Source organism: Asparagus officinalis, chromosome 5 (assembly GCF_001876935.1).
Source record: "Asparagus officinalis chromosome 5, Aspof.V1, whole genome shotgun sequence".
Lineage (NCBI taxonomy): Eukaryota > Viridiplantae > Streptophyta > Magnoliopsida > Asparagales > Asparagaceae > Asparagus > Asparagus officinalis.
Window position 1 is genome coordinate 114,607,657 of NC_033798.1, and position 18,971 is coordinate 114,626,627.

The window sequence follows — 18,971 nt, forward strand, 5'->3', positions numbered from 1 at the left end:
ATCTCCACCCCCAGAATCCAGAAAAGTGAAACTAGAAGTGGGATCTCCACTCCGAGAATCGAAAAGATTCAAGCAACCCTAACTTTTATAGGTTTGATTGCTCAAATTGAAAGTGGACCTCTCGTTCATGGAAGGAATCGAGAGGGGAATCTGGCTTTGGCCCTAACTTTTATAGGTTTGACCAAGGGAGCATTGGGAATGGGAGGTTTGAGACGATCTTACCTTTTATAGGTTTGATCGCTTGATTTGTGGGCCTCTCGTTCATTGAAGGAATCGAGAGGGGATTTTGGGTTGTGGCCCTAACTATAGGAAGGTTTGACCAAGTGAGAGGTGAGAGTGAGAGTACAACTTACAACGGGAGTGTTGACTCATACAAATCACAATGGGGGTTTAGTGCTTATCACCTAATTTGTAATGATTGGGTTATCCCTAAGAAAATTACATATAGTATTCTTCCGGGAACTTACCGTTACATGAGTCATCCACCCCTAGCTTCCTCGCGAAACTGGGTTTATTATTGCATTTGGTTGCATGATCGGGTTATCCTTAAGAATATTACGTATAAAATTCTCCAGGAATACTCTTCGGAGTGTTGAGAAGCAGTTTATACTCGTATACTCTTCGGAGTGTTGAGAAGCAGTTTATACTCGTATACTCTTCGGAGTGTTGAGAAGCAGTTTATACTCGTATACTCTTCGGAGTGTTGAGAAGCAGTTTATACTCGTATACTCTTCGGAGTGTTGAGAAGCAGTTTATACTCGTATACTCTTCGGAGTGTTGAGAAGCAGTTTATACTCGTATACTCTTCGGAGTGTTGAGAAGCAGTTTATACTCGTATACTCTTCGGAGTGTTGAGAAGCAGTTTATACTCGTATACTCTTCGGAGTGTTGAGAAGCAGTTTATACTCGTATACTCTTCGGAGTGTTGAGAAGCAGTTTATACTCGTATACTCTTCGGAGTGTTGAGAAGCAGTTTATACTCGTATACTCTTCGGAGTGTTGAGAAGCAGTTTATACTCGTATACTCTTCGGAGTGTTGAGAAGCAGTTTATACTCGTATACTCTTCGGAGTGTTGAGAAGCAGTTTATACTCGTATACTCTTCGGAGTGTTGAGAAGCAGTTTATACTCGTATACTCTTCGGAGTGTTGAGAAGCAGTTTATACTCGTATACTCTTCGGAGTGTTGAGAAGCAGTTTATACTCGTATACTCTTCGGAGTGTTGAGAAGCAGTTTATACTCGTATACTCTTCGGAGTGTTGAGAAGCAGTTTATACTCGTATACTCTTCGGAGTGTTGAGAAGCAGTTTATACTCGTATACTCTTCGGAGTGTTGAGAAGCAGTTTATACTCGTATACTCTTCGGAGTGTTGAGAAGCAGTTTATACTCGTATACTCTTCGGAGTGTTGAGAAGCAGTTTATACTCGTATACTCTTCGGAGTATTAAGAAGCAGTTTATACTCGTATACTCTTCGGAGTGTTGCCGTTCTTATTTGGCTTATCCTAGCGTTATGACGCCGGCTTCAACCAAGGTTTGGATGCTATTCTTTAAAGTAAAGCACGCCTTGGTGGGATGAATGATCCGGATCCTCCTGTGGTATGCGCAGTACTTTGGATCCGTAGTATTTTCAGCTTCCTCCTGATTCGTGATGGGCGGGAGCTTGATTTTGTTGTTTTCGAGAAGAGACTCGAAGATGGCGGGAACGTCTTCGTCCTTGAACGAGTACTCTTTCTGGGCCTTTTGATCCGAAGTCTTCTGCTGTCTTCGGGACTGCTGTTTTGACGTTTGATCAACAGCCGTTGCAGGTGCCTTGCCCCTATCACGAGAGGCGAAGTTCGAGTTCGGAGAATTAGCCATCGGTTGGCTCCTCTCGGCCTTCTTCCCTCCAGGTATTGAGTGGCTCTACTCCCATAACGTCCAAGATGTTAATGGACAAGTTGTTATGACAGGTCTGCAAGATGAATTCCTTCGTGACGGGATCCTTGCAGTTCATAGCCTGATTGCGGAAGCGTTTGATGAAGGTATCCACCGACTCTCCGTCTTCTTGTTTATCATCGAAGAGTGTCCTGATCGTTTCTCATCGAAGAGTGTCCTGATCGACACATCAGCATCATCATCGAAGAAATGAGTGAGGAACATGCTCTCCAGGTCCTCCCAGCTGTTGATGCTTCCAAATTTAATACGCCGATACCAATCGAAGGCAGGCCCGCGAAGGGTGCCGACGAATGACCGAACCATCAATGCTTCATTGCCGGAGATCGTGCCCAAGTGGGACTTGAAGTAGATTAGATGCTGAGTGGGCGAGCCCTTCCCGTCGAACGGCGTGAAGTTGATCAGGTTGAACTTCGCTGGATACGGGATCGAGTCCCACTCTTTCGGGTAAGGACACGGAATGCCGGTCTTCTTCACCTCTCGAGCAGACATCAGGGCGTCGATTTTTCTTTCGAGATCCTTCATCTTTTCGGCCTGAGCTGTATCCTGTTTTGGATAATTTTCGAGAGGAATAATACGGACACCATTGGTGGGTCCACCCCCAGCGTCGTTATCTTTAGTGGGGCCACCCCCAGTATTTTTGGGTGGTGCGTCGGCCATGATGATTTCGTCCACTTCCGGATCGCTGTCAACTGCGGCGTTCTGGGCGCGATGGCTGGTTTCAACTAGCTGATTTGACAAAGCTCGAATTTGTTGGTCGTGCATTTGTCTCATCTCCTGCATAGCCATTTCCATTTCGATTTTGAATGCTTCTTTCTGCTTGGCTAAAGCATCCTCAATGATTTTGGCTATTTGCTCGGTGTTGATCATGAACACTTCTCGAGCTTGTCCTATGCTAGACGTTGTATCGTCGGAGGCGAGTGCAGAATAAGAATCTGAGAGTTCGTCATAGGAATAGATTCCTTCATGGATCCCCTGGTAATCGTTATATCTGACGGCTTCTAGCTGAAGCTGAGCTATTCCCGAATTGACTCTGCTTCCTGGAGAGAAATTAGGGTCGGAACCACTTGAAACAATTGGAGATTTTCCCTTGTTGACCATGTTGATGGTAACTTCTGGGAATTCATCATCTCGAGCAACCGATCCTCTTTGGTGAAAACGCCTTGATTTGGGCTTCGCCGTTCCATCGGAGATCCTTTCGAATATCGAGACCCTCTGCGGAGCGGTCTTGGGGCAGCTACACGTTGATAATACTACCCTGATAATTTTGATACACGGACAGTGAGAGTCCGCTTCCCGGGTACTTCTCTTTTGAGATTTATTCGTACCCCCAGCCTGATAGTACAACTCATCGACGTTGCGATCAGAGTAACCTATCGGCTGTTTACATGAATTCTCAGGTCTAACGTATTCTTCTGTCTGACGCGTTTTCCTCTGAGTAAACATTGCCTTGTTGGCGTCTGCAAGAGTCGCACGTTTGGAATCACACCTTTGTGAGGGTGAAACCTTAACAGGCTCCTGATTTTTTGCACGCACCGCCAAGCGGGCCGTTGCAGAGATCCATTTGTTAGGAGGTCGCGTACGACCTCCAGTCCGGATGTTGGCTCGAAGCTCCTTCAACGATCTCCAGCTTTCCTTAACAAGCGCTTTTCCTCGATTCTCGGGTAGAGCACCGATACTATCCTTCAGAGGAATCCTAAACTTGGGGAAATCCACGCTGCGGTAGGGCTTTAACGGCCGTTCGGGATCTGAAGTTGACGAAGGCCGGAGAGCAACGTTGCCTGCTTTTGCCTTAGGCGCTGATTTGGCTTTTGGCACCCAAACTTGTCTGCGCTTAGGCGGCTTCTCCACTGCTTCTCCCCTCTGCATTTCTTTCGCTTTCTGCAAAAGGGCTCGGGCATGTGCGAGCAATGCTCGACGCTTCTTGATTCGCTCCTCGAGGGTGGAGCGGGTCCTCTTGACACAAACCCATTCGTTCGTTTCTGTCTTGGAGGAGGAGTTGGTTGTTCGCCGCCAAAGCCTTGGCCAGGTGACGAGCAAGGCATTGACGCCGTCTTTGGCGTGCTCTCTTTGACAATACTGGAGCGTCTTCAGTAGCCATCTCCTCGGCGGAGGAGAAGTCCGGATCTGCGGTCTCGACCACGTTGGACGACGCGGGAACGTCACGTGGTGCGGGCGCAGCGGCGGCAATGGGATCTTGGATCTTCGAGCCAAAGGTCCCGCGAACATTTCTGGAAGAGGATGCCTTCCTGCGCCTGTTCGGAGAGGCGGATCTGGAGGAGGAGGAAGAGAGGTACTCTTCAAACTTTTGTCAATCGAACTCGTATTCGATTTCTTCATTCACCCGGATCTTGAATGCCGGTTGCGTCACGACAGCCTCGGTAGCGAGGCTGTTGGCTCCCACTGTGGTCGCAACTTTTTTCGTCAAAGTTGCTGTTCATCATTGATTTCATAAAACTTCACGTTACAAATGAATTCAAATAACGAAAATTAAAAATTATACTTTCTTGGAAATAAAACAAGATCCGTTTACTCGTTCTCTGCTTCCGTGGCGGTCTTTAGCTTGTGACGGGACGTCGATATCCAGTGGGACACCTGCAATCACATCCTGACCAGAAAAATCGGCAGAGCTTCGTCGAATCCGGAGGAGATCTAGAAACTTGGAGCCCGTCTATCTCGGATAAACCCGAGATATTTGCTCTTCTTAGGGATTACCGAAGGGGTAATGCCTACAGAAGGATGCAGGGTATAGAATCTGATGAAAACTCTTGTGGTGAATGCCGATCACTCTTCACCCAGCAGGGCTTCCAATTCTGCCAGAAAATCCAGATCCCCAAAAGTCGAGGCCTAAGGCTTCATTTTATAGCGCGCCCTGGGGTGTCCCCAAAAATCTAGGACGCCCCTGGGGCGTCCCCAAAAATCTAGGACACTCCTGGGGCGTCCCCAAAAATCTAGGACGCCCCTGGGGCGTCCCCAAAAATCTAGGACACCCCGCTGTAAATTCTTCGTCCGAACTCGGATTTTAGTGATTCGAATTGCGTTGGAATTCTGACGAAGAGTTCTATCAGCCACTATGGTTGGATTATCTGTAGAACGAACGAGACACGAAAGGCGTTGTTCTTTTTGTAAACATCGCGGGGCTCTCGATTAGCCTGTGCCTTCGTTATTCCTAAATTCTGTCAGCTCACGTAGTTCGTTGATTCACTTCAAGCGTTCACCGACGTCAATCGAACTCCTGTGAACCAGATAGTGACGTTCATTGTCGTTCCTTAACACTGAGCTGTTCGTGGAGACCTATAGGCAATTTTCGATGCCTACATTAAGAGTACCACATGCGCTTAACAATGCTTAATTTTACTAAAATGTCTCCTTAGAACTTTTACCGAATGAAAGACTATATAATGAAAACAAATATGAAGAGGCGCACGAGTACTAATTTTTTTTGTATTCTTGCATTTCTCTTTTTTTATAGCAACATCATATGCAAATTTATGGCTAATGATATCAGTTTTTCGTATATTCAGAATTTTGCATCCTATAAAGTTTCTTTAGCAGAAGACATCAAAGACAAGTCTCGATTGGGCATAGTGAATGTTAAATTAAAGTTTTTTTAATATAAATCTCAAAATTTTGATGTAGAACACATGACAGACATGTTTATGTCAAAGTGGGACAGTCGCAAGCTCAAACGCGGGACCGGTTGACGAAAATAACTTGTTACGAAGAAACGGTCATAACTTTCAAACCGTAAAAAATTGGACGAATTATATATGAAAATCGACTATCTCGACGAGACAGAGCCTACCAAACCCACCCAAAGGGTTTGGTTTGCTTTATCCGTTTCGCCAAATTCCTTACGGTTTGAGAGATATCTATATTTTTGTCCGATTTTTACTATTTTTAGTAATGTTTTAAGAGTTTGTATTGATTAGGAAACAAATCCGATTTGATCTCAGATTTGACCGGTGTACTTTCCTAGTCATAAGGAGTCTTTTTAGGAGTTTTAATGTTTTAGGAATTATTTTACTATTTTTGGTAAAGTTTGAGTCCTTGTAGAAGTCTTGTCTTTTTTCCATTTTAGTAAAGTCTTGTAAGTCCTAAAGGCATAACTTTTAATTAATAAAATTTTATTTTCTTCAATATTTACTTCGTGGATTCGAAGCTCTTCGTGGATTCAAAGATTGTCTTTAGTAGATTCCGATGCTACTACTTCCGCGTTATGTCACATCTCCTGCTTCTCGTATTAATATATAAAGCTCACAAAATATGCATTTTTTTTATTTTAAGCAAAAGCTTAGATTGCTTTTTAAATGAGTTAAAAAAAGGAGTTCTCAATTGAAAATACAAAGGCCTCAAATTGTCATCTACTTGAGGGTGATATAGTCATAACCAAAAACTTAACCCTCAAATTTCTAATGTATGTTAAAATAAAGGACTAAGTTTATAACTGAAGTAACGGTACGAAAGCTAAGTAGAGAAAAAAGAAAGTGCGTGGATCAAGTTGAGAACACGGTCCAAGTACAGGGACTAAATTGGTCTTTTATTGTAAATATTATTGTCAAAAGATACATATCATATATGGTAATAAAAAATAAAAAATAAAAGCTACTTTTAAAAGTATCCTGATGTTGCTTCTAAAAACATCCTTCTAAAAGGGAAAGTAATTTTAATAAATATAATTTTTTTTAATCAAACACTATTATTAACTGCTTCTCAAAAGAATAAACAGATGCCCCTAAAGAAACGATACCATGCTTGTCCTGATAGGTAGTAGGTAGCGTTGCTTTTACGCTTTCAACGGAAGACTAGTGTGCACCCCGTGCAAAGCACGACCATATATTTTATTAAGCACTGCATTTTGAACTTGTCTCCCTCTAAGTTTTAATACATTTGATTTAATTATTGTATGCTTAAAATTAGAAATCAAATATAGTATTCTATACTTAAATGAGGATCTAAGTTTTAATACATTTGATTTAAAAATCATATCTACACCTCTATACTTAAAGAATGAGTCAAGTTTTAATACACTCGATTTGTTTTTTGTTTATAATACAGTAAATTACTATAACATAAAAAAATAATTTCAAGTATAGATGAGCTAAATTGATTCACTGTTTATACTATAGTATAAACAATAATTTTCGGACTTGATTTACTGTTTATACTATAGTAGCATTTACTGTAGTATAAACAATAATTTTTTGAATTCTACTTTAGTGCGGAGGAGCAGATGTAGCTCTCAATGGCCCATAAAAGGCCTTCCTAAGTATGGGTTCCCATGAGACCATCTTTAACCGAGCGCCATTTTGAGGCAAAACTGGTTTTTTCCGCTGCGATCAGTCTCTAACCCAGCGCCATTTTGGGCGCTATTTTAGCGGTGATGAACAGCGTGACGCCATATTTGGCGTCACACTGTTCATCACCGCATTACTGTTCTTTTTTTTTCAATTTTTTTATTTTTACCTCATACTTTTATGTATTTACAATTTGACCCTAATTATTTTATTAAATGTATAAAACAACCCCAATAATATTTAAATTTTATAATTTTACCCTAATTGTATAACTTGGACAAAATAAATTATTTTTTAAAAATAAAAATAATGCTAAAATTTAAAAGACATTATTATTAATTATAATATTACAATCTAGACATTAAGTAAAGTCCCATGAAATATAAAGAGCAATCCTAATACATAATTCAAATATAAATTACATATCTGAAATACATAACATATAAAAACTAACACGCATAATATAAAACTTTATTAAAATAAAACATAAAATACAAACTAAACATGGAACATTTCCTGAGATGGACAAGCAACTCTCAATAATCTGGTAGATCGAGGCCAGAATGTCCAATATCATAGAAATAATTGCCAAAATTAGAAGCAGACCCTTGTTCTTGTTGATTTCTTTTTTGTATTATTTTAATCTGTTGAGCTCAAACTTACTCCCGCACGTTTGGATCAGCAATGGAATTCAAATCTTTCATTATAATTTTCCATTCATCTCTATCTTTTTTCATAGCTATCTTTTCTCGTTCGATATCAAATGTTACTTGCCTGTCCAAGCTCGTCTTGTCTAACCTGTCTATAAGTCGGTTGTTGGAAGTCTCGATGGATTCCACTACGCTTGACTCATGATCATCATTTTTTCTTTTCAATTTGGCTTTTTTTACCCCAATAGGTCGTTCAGATGGAGTAAACGATGACAGTCCAGGAGATGTTGATATAGGAGAGTAAACGATGACAGTCCAGGAGATGTTGATATAGGAGATTCCGGAGTGGGATTATCTGATTGTGACGAGTAGAAGTTCACACTTGGGGGTTGTCTTCGACCAACTTGTCTTGCCGTGGGGACATCATCTTTAAATTTTTCAAAATTTTTAACCATATTCCAGACATGATCAAATTTGAAACCTTTTTTGTACTTTGGTTCTTGCATAAATAACATCTTTACTCGAACTAACTGCAAATTGTAATGAACATCAAGTTATGTTTTTCAACGTTATGTATTTCAACAATAATAATAAAATTCAGACGATAATTAATAGAATACTTACAATATCTTCATCTGAAGCACCACTTGGATTCAGATTCTCTACTTGTCTCAAGCACGCATTCAATTTCCTTACTTCATTACTTATGATTTCCATTCGAGAACGAATTGATCGGCTCGTACGCACATCAGAATTTTGGTCTCGAAGTTCATTGTATCTGTCCTCCACACGAGACCAAAATGCATCTCGAGACTGGTTTCTACCGATAATAGGGTCTTGAGAAATATCCAAGAATACTTGACAAAGGAGCACATCTTCAGTAATAGTGTATCCAGATGTTCAACAGACATTTTTTTGGGTAAAAAGCGGTTGGTTTGGAGATTAGAAATACTTTGAAGAAATACTTCGAATTGGGTGGTTTGAAGTAGAAACCGTGAATGTTATTTATAGCCAATCCAAATTTATTTTTTTTGTTTGAATTTGAATTTGTCGGTGTTCAACATTTGAAATTGAATCGTTGTGGACAAAGTGATCAGCTTTACACATTGTCCAACGTTGTCGGTGGGAATCATTTTTTAAAAACTGATCTGCTTTACACATTATCCAACGTATACACAGCTCAGCTTCCCTTGAATTGTGTGAAAGCTTTGTACGAGTGAGAATCATTTTTTGAAAACTGATCAGCTTTACACATTGTCCAACGTATACACAGCTCAGCTTTCCTTGAATTGTGTGAAAGCTTTGTATGAGTGGGAATTATTTTTTAAAAACTGATCAGCTTTACACATTGTCCAACGTATACACAGCTTAGCTTTCTTTGAATTGTGTGAAAGCTTTGTAAGAGTGGGAATCATTTTTTTGAAAACTGGTCAGCTTTACACATTATCCAACGTATACACAGCTCAGCAAAGTTTTATAAATAGCATACTAGATTAGGTACATCCACACAATTATTCGTTGTTGTGTTAAAATTATTATTCTCCATTTCTGCATACCTCAATCATTCTTTTCTTACTCCAAAAATGAATTTCGATGTTGGAGGTCCATCATATTTATCATCATCTTCATCTTCGGATGATGATAATTTTCTGACCAATATCATTGCAGAGATTGATGAAACCGAAGAAGTAATTTGTGAGTACATCAACAACAACATGATCATCACTAACAATTTACGTCAACAAAACTACCAACCGATCTATGGTGGCTCGATTCCCGGTCATGCAGTGATCAACCGCGATCGAGAAACTGCGCATCAGAATTTGGTCATAGATTACTTTGTCGATAATCCACGTTTTGGAGAAGATATGTTTCGTCATCGATATCAGATGTCAAGAAGTTTGTTCATTCGTATTGTTGATGCAGTGAAAGATCATGACCATTACTTCCAACAACGAGAAGTTTGTTCATTCGTATTGTTGATGCAGTGAAAGATCATGACCATTACTTCCAACAACGAAGTGATAGACTTGGTAGAATGGGATTATCACCGTTATAGAAAGTAACAGCTGTTTTCCGCATGTTGGCATACGGTCTACCAGCTGATGCTACGGACGAATACGTTAAAATAGGTGAGTCAATAGCAACTGAAAGTATGACAAGATTTTGTCGTGCTATGGTGGAGATATTCGCAGAGCGGTATCTACGAACACTTAACGCTAACGATATTGCTAAGTTACTCTATATTGGTAAAAAACGTGGTTTTCCAGGAATGTTAGGAAGTCTTGATTGTATGCATTGGAAATGGAAAAATTGTCCAACAGCATGGTCTGGGCAATACACAGGACGTAGTGGGTCACCAACTATTATCCTTGAAGTTGTGGCAGATTATGATCTTTGGATATGGCACGCATATTTTGGTATGCCAGGCACCAATAATGATATCAATGTGCTGGAGTCATCTAATCTTTTCTCTAACCTAGCTCAAGGTATTGCTCCTCCCGCTCACTATGTTATTCAAGGAAAAGAGTATAATATGGGTTATTATTTAGCTGATGGTATATATCCGAAATGGGCTACTATTGTACAAACAATCCAACAGCCACAAGGTAGGAAGAAAAAATATTTTGCCATGAAACAGGAAGCATGTAGAAAAGATGTAGAACGTGCGTTCGGAGTTCTCCAATCACGATTTGCAATCGTGGCAGGATCAGCACGTTTTTGGAAAAAACATGTATTACATGACATAATGACTGCATGCATTATTATGCACAATATGATAATCGAGGATGAACGTGATCTTTATGCACCAATTCAAGAAGTGAGTGAAGCACCAACACCAGAAGTTGATATGGTAGCAGATGAAACTACAAAATTTACTCAATTTATTGCACGTTACGAAAAAATCAAGGATAAAGATGCCCATATTGCGCTTCGTAATGCATTGATAGATCATCTATGGGAGGAATACACTAATTCAGATAGTTAAGTGCATACTAAATTTGTAATTTTTATATTGTTGTTAATGTTTAATTATTTTCTTGTATTTTATTTTCTGTTGTGTTCTTGAATGTAATATTTTGGCAATATCAATAATAAAAATATAATATTTTAGCAATCAAGTTATTTTAATTAATAAAGTAATATTTTATTAGTTTAATTTTTTAAATAATAAATCATTTTGTTTGGAAAATATGTGAAAAAATAAAATTTGATATGTGGGGTTAATTGTTGAAATAGTTAAAAATATAGGGAATAAAAAATAATAATATAAAAGTAGATAAAAAGAAAGATACTAAGAATATTCTTTTTTGGTGCAAAAAATAGTGCAGTGGGTTGGAGATAAATTACTGTTAGATGTGACTTTTGCATCATTTTGATGCAAAATTTGCATCATTTTGATGCGATGGGTTGGAGATGCCCTCAGCACTTATAGCCAATCCCTGAGCACTTAAGCTCTAATGAAGTCGCACCCGAACCCACTAACCCAAAAAATCCGGAGCCGAAGAAGAACAAGAGAAAAATCGGCGATGAAATTCACGGACTCGCCGGTGATCGATCTGCCCATCGGCAACACGACCCTCCTTCCAAACTTCCCAACAAGACACACGCTCCCTCCACGTCGTGCACTCTTGTCTGCCCTCGCTCCCTCGTCCTCGTCAAATTCCTCGAGCGCCTGGCTACCCTCCCCCCAAAACCTAACCCTAACCTTACTCCTTTCTCCTCTCCGATCTCCCCTCAAGCCGCCATCGAGCTCGGCTCCGGCTGCGGCCCGCCGGCTCGGCCTTCTCCTCCTCGGCCTGTCCGACGTCCTCTCACCGACATCGCCCCCGTCTCTTCCCGCGCTCCGCGCAGCAACATCAAGCGAAACCGAGCGAACCTTCCGCAAAAAACCCTAAGTTCCAACAGCTCTACTGGAACAATCCGACCAAATTCGGCAGGTTAAGCTCCCTTTATATTGTCGTGGCTGCTGATGTCGTTTACATGGAGGATTCTGCTGCTTGGCTGCTGGAATCCGCGATGCGAACACGTTGGTTGGTGATGACGGAGTTGTGCTTTTGGGGTATCAGTTGAGGTCGCCGGAGGCTCATCGGATCTTTTGGGAGAAAGTTGAGAGGGTTTTTGAGATGCGGAAGGTGCCGAAGGAGGATTTGCATCCAGAGTACGCTTACGAGGAGACTGATGTTTATATTTTCAAGAAGAGCAGGTTGGAAGGTTCGACGATTGCTTGATAAGGTGCGTTTTTAGTTAATTTTATTTTCAGATTCTTGTTATGTAATGCAGATACTATAAAGCTCTATACTTTTATGTAGCAGTGTCATGATTATTTAGTTTCGTTCTTTGTCTCATGCTTTATAGTTTGGAAATTTTGGATGTAGTTCTATAAGAGAATAGTGAGGAACAATCTTTTGTTATGTTCCTACATTGAACAAATTGTCTTGATCTTGATAAGTTAGGTGTTTCTGTTTAAGGCCAGAATCTTCAACTTGAGACCTCTATTAGTCCATGGGATGTCCAAATAGTTTTTGTGAAATTTATTGTGAAGAGTAATAAGTCTTGGATGTGGATTCGATGGAGTAGAGGCGAGAGATTTTTGTTTTTGGTTGTTCAGGCATATGCAATAGAGACATACTGTTAGCTGGAGTGATACTTTTGTAGTTGAACGAATTGCTAGGACTCGTAGTAGGCCATAGTGAACTTGGACTGAGGCAGCAAGTAGTCAGTATTAAGTTATTAACTTGGCCGATGAAATTGATAAAAGATTGTTGTTATTGAGCAGAAATTCTAAGAGGGGGGAAAAATTAAGATAAAGCAGTATGGTTGTAAAATCCAGTGGTTTCAGATTTAAATATGTGAGAAAATATTTGTAATTCTTTAGGAGAAACCCAAAATTGGCATCTCTGGTGGAGACATTAAGAAATAGCAGTATCGACCTTTATCTGAAACCACATTAGGAATCAGGGGGAAAGGAATAGGTTAATGAAAATTATCTTGTGGCGAAGACACAAACATACACTTACTACGAGTTGACAATACTATAGAAGAAAGTGGATTAACTCTTTTAATTTAAACATTGTCTTTGTTAAAAAAAAAACGCCATAGAATACAATTAGGACTCATCTTAAAACCTCAAACCTTCAAATTTAAACATTTCAAAAGCTCACCTACTTTAAACAGTTCACTCAACTAAGGCTTGTTGAGGTTGGGTAGTTACAGTTTTTTCGCTGCCATAAATTTCGATGGAAAGAAGACGAGAGAAATATCGGTCTTCAGAAAATGAGATTGGGTAGTACAGTGGTCAATTGATATGTTAGCAAAGGGGGCAAAGGGGTTAGGACTTTAGAATTGGGAAAATAGATTTGACTTTTGGAAGAGAAAGAATACGTGGCACTAACTTAGAATTGACCAGATCAATGGCCTACTTGATGAAGGTTCGTAAAAATTGTTCATGGAAAGATATGGATTAAAATATTTATTCTGAATTAATTTTACGGTATGTCGTGGACCTTTTAAAACTGGCCATGGATATGAAGTCATCGTTTATGATTGTTTGTGTAGTCCAGCATTCTCTTAATGGCTTGAGACTGTTGTAGAAAATTTGTGGATGCAATGTTTATCTTTGGAGAAAACTGGTTTAGTCATAAAGTGTAGCAATTATATTTATATCTGTTTTTAGTGTTGATCATCACCATATATAATAATTTAAGGTTTTTCTTTTGTTTTTGTGTTAAAGCATGGCTATATCAGGACATGACTTCGCATGAGGAAATGATTAACCTTTCTTTCAAAATTAAATGTTTGTGGATCCCCAATGTATAAAAAGTATAAAAAAAATCATAACTCCATATTATTCAGACGTATAGTGGAATATTACATGAATTGTATTGTATTGGAGTTGACAATTTCAAAAGGGTAAATTTCACTTAAACCCCAATTCCCAAATAGTTCGCGGTGTCCCACAAAACCCCCAAGAACTTTGTTTTTCCTACTAAAGACGAAAAACTTTCCTCCTTAACCCCTTCTTAACCATTTTTGTAAATGACCCTCATGATAAAAAAAAAACTAGACAATAAGAAGAAATGTGAGGGATTTTTTGGCCAAAAAAAGTTAATTAAAAAGGGTGAAAAGAGTTTTTTTTACTAAAATAAGGGTTATTTCGCACTCCGTGGGCTAAGTGGATATTTTGTAGTGGGAAAAATAAAGTTCTTGGAGGTTTTGTTGTTTATGCCCCCAAAGTATTGGGGGGTTTGTAAAATTTTCCCTTTTCTTCTTATGGAAAAAGATAAAATCACAACTCTCCATATTATAGGAGTAAATTTGTAGCTAGTGAACCCTGCTTTGATGAATTGCTTTCTTCACTCATGTTTCTTCACTCATGTTTGTCACGTTCTTTTCCTTTTAGCATTAACATGTATCGAAACAACTGTCACCATGCTGCTAGAGTTTTCAGTCATTGATCACTATGTCCATAATGACAACCTTTCCACCTTGGTTGGAGTAGAATCTTTACACTTCGAGGATCTTGGGACAATCTTCATTAGTCCCGTCATGCAACTTGAGTTGTAGTATAGAAGCTTGCTTATTAGATTACTAAATTTTTTAGCACAGGAGTGCCCAAATGTAAGCAGAAACTTAATAAATATTTTGAGTTGTGGTAAATTTGAAGGGCAAACGTTGTAAAAAATAAAGAAAATATGCCCATTATAATAAATTATTTAATTCATTGTTCTTTTTTACTAACGAGAGTGTATGAGTCCTTTTTAGCGCTAGCTGATCTCATTTCCCTCATAATTCATTGTTAATGATCAGTTATTAGTTCATCTTTCTTAATTAGTCTCTATTTTCTAGCAACATGTCTTTGTTGCACATCTTATAAGTGTCGTGTGTATTTAAGAAACATAAATTAGTTGCTTTGTTGCTAAGCATAAGAAAATTGGCATCAACTGTTGTGGTATGGTAGAATGTATTGCCTCCAACAACATTGATAAGAGGGTTCTCGGGTAGGGAACCAAGCACATGAGAAAGGTCATATACAGTGCACTTAAATTGGGGAATATCTTTGCTATGGCACAAGCAAGGTTCCTGTGCCCTGTCAACATTGACAAGGATGTTTAACTCTTTGAAAACCCCTTTGCACTGCGTAGCCACATACCTCATCAACAAACATGTATCTCTAATCAAAAATTGATTGACTAGCAAGTTGTACTTGGGGCTCTTATTGCTCTTTTTCCTCCCATATAGAGTTTCCATGTTCGAAATTGTGTCTGTAACCTAGTTGGTCAAGACTTCAACAGCTCGTGCCAAATGTGAAACAACTTCATAGCGTGACGTTGTAGGGTGCTAAGGTCCATGAGGTGCTGAGATTCATGAGGAAACATTATGCAACAATAAAACTACAAGAGCTTATCAGCAATTGGGCAATAGTATAGGGGGTCTATCAGCAATTAACCAAATAATATAAGTTATAATGACTGAAATTTGAATAATACAAATAATCGAAAGAATCAAATGTACATCTAGTTAAATTCTATTTTGTGCGTAAATCGAAAGCTAAATATTATTTATTTAGTGTTAAATAAACTATCGAATCAAGTATAGCTAAATAGTTAAACGAACTCCTATTGAACTATTAGTTAATTATGTGGTTTGTTTTTCTAATCACTCAGCAGTGGATTGTGATATTACTAGTAATTCAATGACCATTCAACACTGGATGTAATATGATAATATCTTAAAAATTTCCTGCATCTTATTATTTAAAAAGGTTTCATGATACGTTGATAGATGATTAAAATATAATGTGACGTTTAAATTGTGAATAGTGGAATAAAATTTTAGCAGTTCAAATGATCAACAACAGTCATATAAGAGTTTATATCGTTATTGCAGAGTGAAAGTTGATAATTTGTATGGAAGGATATAGTAGCATTTAACTATTGATAAAAAAATAAATTTAGTCTTCTATGTTAATACACACTTAAAAAAATAAAAAGAGAGAATTAACAAAAACAGTGCATCAACCTACCAAGAGTAAGGCATTGCTATGATGGACAAGTATCAAGAAGGGCCTCAGGAGTGCGTGCCACAAAAGAAAGAGAGGTCAAAAGGAAAAATTACCATGGAAAGATTAAATAAATATAAAGTAAAGTCATTAACTGATGACACATGAGGCGTCCTATACAATGGATATGGATATGCATATGTCGATTCTAGGCTATACTCCGGGAGCAATCAATCTACTCAATGCTGTTTTCAAAATGTATAAGTGGGTTATATATATATGTAATTTAGGGATGTCAAATGGGTGGTTTTGGTTGGGTTTGGTTGGGTCATAAATGGGTGGTCACATTTATGACCCTCTGCGGAGCGGTCTTGGGGCAGCTACACGCTGATAATACTGCCCTGATAAGTTCGGCGCACGGGTAGTTAGATTTGGTTTCTCGGGCATATCTTTTTCGAGACTCGTTCATACCCCCCAGCCCGATAGTACAACTCATCGATCAGATGACCGGAGCAACCTATCGTGTGTTGACATGACTCCATGGGTGGTTCATGGGTGACCCAATAACCCATTTAGTTACGATGCTTTTATATATATGTAAATTTCAGGGATCTACTTACAAACTTTCAGGGGGTTTTCTGTAGACTTGCAGGAGATTTTTGGTAAATTTTCAGGGGGGTTTCTGTAAACTTTTAAGGGTTTTCTACAAACTTGCAAGGGTTTTTTGGTAAACTTTCACCAACAGTAAAATCAGTATTAATATTGCTAATAAAATAACCATCGTACCGACACAATCACCAACTTTTAAATCGCTACCAATACCCGGTAGATAATACTTTTCCAGCCTGAAATCCAATTTCACAAGCGCAAGCACAGGCAGACAAATTATCAACGGAAAAACATCAACCTCAAAAGCTTCCTCAGTTTAAAAAAAGACGTTCTACATATAACGAAAATCAAAATGTGAAGCGCTAAGATCCCAAGTTTTATACACAGCATTACGACTAGTAAACATTATATAGATCAACATATGCTGAAAGAGATTGGTGCCTACACTCTACAATCATCATACACCAGTCAAGTGAAACCCTCACTAATACCAAAAGAAACAAGCAGCAAACAAACAGCACACTACTACAAAGTGATCAGACTTTGCAATTGCCACATAAGCATGCATATGCTATCGGCTTTTGCCGCTTTATCAGTGAGATCTTTCGGACACTTCTAAATACAAGGTTTCCACAAATTGCAGCGTTCAGGAGGTCGGTGGACGGAAGTGGCATCAAAAACTCACAAAACATGACATAGACCTGAAATAACAAACACAATCAGCGCTATATGCGGACACAACTGATGCAAGTCTGAAAAAAGCAGGTAAGGGAATGCTTGAATGAGCTAGTAATTAAAGAGAAAAAAGCAAACCTGTTTGATCTAAACACCCCTGAGAGTCTTCTACAAGCAGAGACCTTGTATAGTCCAAATTAATTAAGCTCTTAATTGCAGGTTTGTGCAGTATAACTCAAGCATCTCAAACTGGGAGATTAATGATGGTTTATTTAGACTGAAATGACGAGTACATGTTCTGAAACATCATAACGTGCAGTAGCTTAAATGATGGTGGTTATGACATTGTAAAATTTCTGTGATTAAAAAGACTCGTGAATGGATGCAAAATGATATGGAAACATCATAACGTGCAGTAGCTTAAACATCAATAAAGATTAATACCTTAATAGATGACAAATCTTCTAACAAGCACTTCACCACCCTCCTTCAGATTCAAAATTTTGAATATCACTAAAATCATGCACCAACAGATGTCCTTCTTCAATATCTTCCAAAGCTGCATTTAGATCATATGATACAACTATGTTAGTCTAATATAACACATGTACACCATAAATTTACAGAAGGTAACAAGAAAAAGTAAGCAACTTACAAGGAACCTCCTCTAACCAAGAACCAAGGCATATTTGAGCTTCGGCATTTTCCGGAAGAAGACGATTACGGTACTTATCAAGCACACGACCAGCTATGCTGAAAGCAGATTCAGAGGCCACTGAAGTAATAGGGATACTGAGTATATCACGAGCCATCATGGATAATTGAGGACGCTTCTCAGATTCTACTTTCCAATATTCAAGAACATTCAGTTTCTCATTTTTCTTCCAAGAAAGTATCTTTTCATCTAAATACTCTTCTAATTCAGACTTGGTCCTACTGACTGAAACTACTTGGCTCTCAAACTGTTCAAACTCAAGCATCTCATCATCACGAACATCTCCAAAGGCCTCTTCCGAACTACTACTGGTCATGCATATATCATTTGATGCTCTCTCATATTCTTTGTAAAGAAGCTTTAACTTATCCAAGAGAGTCACCACATGAGTAGAACCAAGACCCACTTTTTGAAAACAAAACTCTACATATTTCACCTTATAACGGGGGTCTAAGACGCATGCAAAGGACAAAATCTTGCTATAACACTTCCAATATTTATTAAATATTTTCTCCATATCACTTGCCGTGGATTTTATGTCTTCATCTTCAATTGTCATCTCTTCCTTTATGCATTTTTGTATCTTCCAAACTCCACCAAAATACAAGTTAGAAGTTGGGTATTTACTTCCAGAAAAAAGAGTGCACACTTCATAAAAAGGTTTCAAGAACTTTGCTATTTTTTCAGCCTTTACCCATTCTTCAGTTGATGGACAAAATGTAAAATTTGAATCGATTACCTTCAATTGCTCAAATGCCCGACGAAAAGGTAAAACACTCTCCAACATTAAAAAGGTGGAATTCCACCTATTGGACACATCTTGTTGAATTTTCTTTGCACTAACTGAACAAGTTTGTTCGATACACTCTGCAAATTTTTTCTTCCTTCCAGGAGGACTCTTTACATATTTAATGCATTCTCTAAACTTGGATAAAGATTTATCAATTATTTTTAAACCATCTTGTACAACAAGATTTAAAATGTGAGCACAACATCGTACATGCAAAAATTCACCATTGGAGACAAAATGCTCCTTTAAAGCAGGATGGTCTTTCAAAATCTTCATAAAAGCATCATTATATGATGCATT

The 18,971-nt window shown here is 38.6% G+C and overlaps 2 protein-coding genes across 5 annotated transcripts; both read right to left on the bottom strand.

The window, feature by feature from the left end:
* On the bottom strand, nucleotides 14,712-15,131 carry LOC109842426 ((RS)-norcoclaurine 6-O-methyltransferase-like). The gene has a single exon (XM_020411304.1). It carries the CDS (start codon nucleotides 15,129-15,131, stop codon nucleotides 14,712-14,714), a length of 420 nt encoding a protein of 139 aa, XP_020266893.1.
* LOC109840778 (zinc finger BED domain-containing protein RICESLEEPER 2-like) lies at nucleotides 17,118-18,311 on the bottom strand. Of its 4 annotated transcripts, none has more exons than XM_020409540.1 (3): nucleotides 17,822-18,311; nucleotides 17,611-17,725; nucleotides 17,118-17,192 (listed from the first exon to the last, which is right to left on the bottom strand). In XM_020409540.1, exons 1-2 carry the CDS (start codon nucleotides 18,195-18,197, stop codon nucleotides 17,643-17,645), a joined length of 459 nt encoding a protein of 152 aa, XP_020265129.1. In that variant the 5' UTR covers nucleotides 18,198-18,311; the 3' UTR covers nucleotides 17,118-17,192; nucleotides 17,611-17,642. The 4 variants fall into 4 exon arrangements, with proteins under 4 accessions (XP_020265129.1, XP_020265128.1, XP_020265130.1 ...); XM_020409539.1 differs by lacking the exon at nucleotides 17,118-17,192 and adding an exon at nucleotides 17,201-17,415; XM_020409541.1 differs by lacking the exon at nucleotides 17,118-17,192 and adding an exon at nucleotides 17,443-17,464.

Excerpts from the sequence above, each read along its gene's own strand:
- LOC109842426 (XM_020411304.1), bottom strand. The coding sequence starts at position 15,131 with ATGGAAACTCTATATGGGAGGAAAAAGAGCAATAAGAGCCCCAAGTAC.
- LOC109840778 (XM_020409540.1), bottom strand. The coding sequence starts at position 18,197 with ATGACCAGTAGTAGTTCGGAAGAGGCCTTTGGAGATGTTCGTGATGAT. Across the intron at positions 17,726-17,821 it reads TTGGTTAGAGGAGGTTCCTT|CTTTGGAAGATATTGAAGAA; the intron begins GTAAGTTGCTTA and ends ATCTAAATGCAG.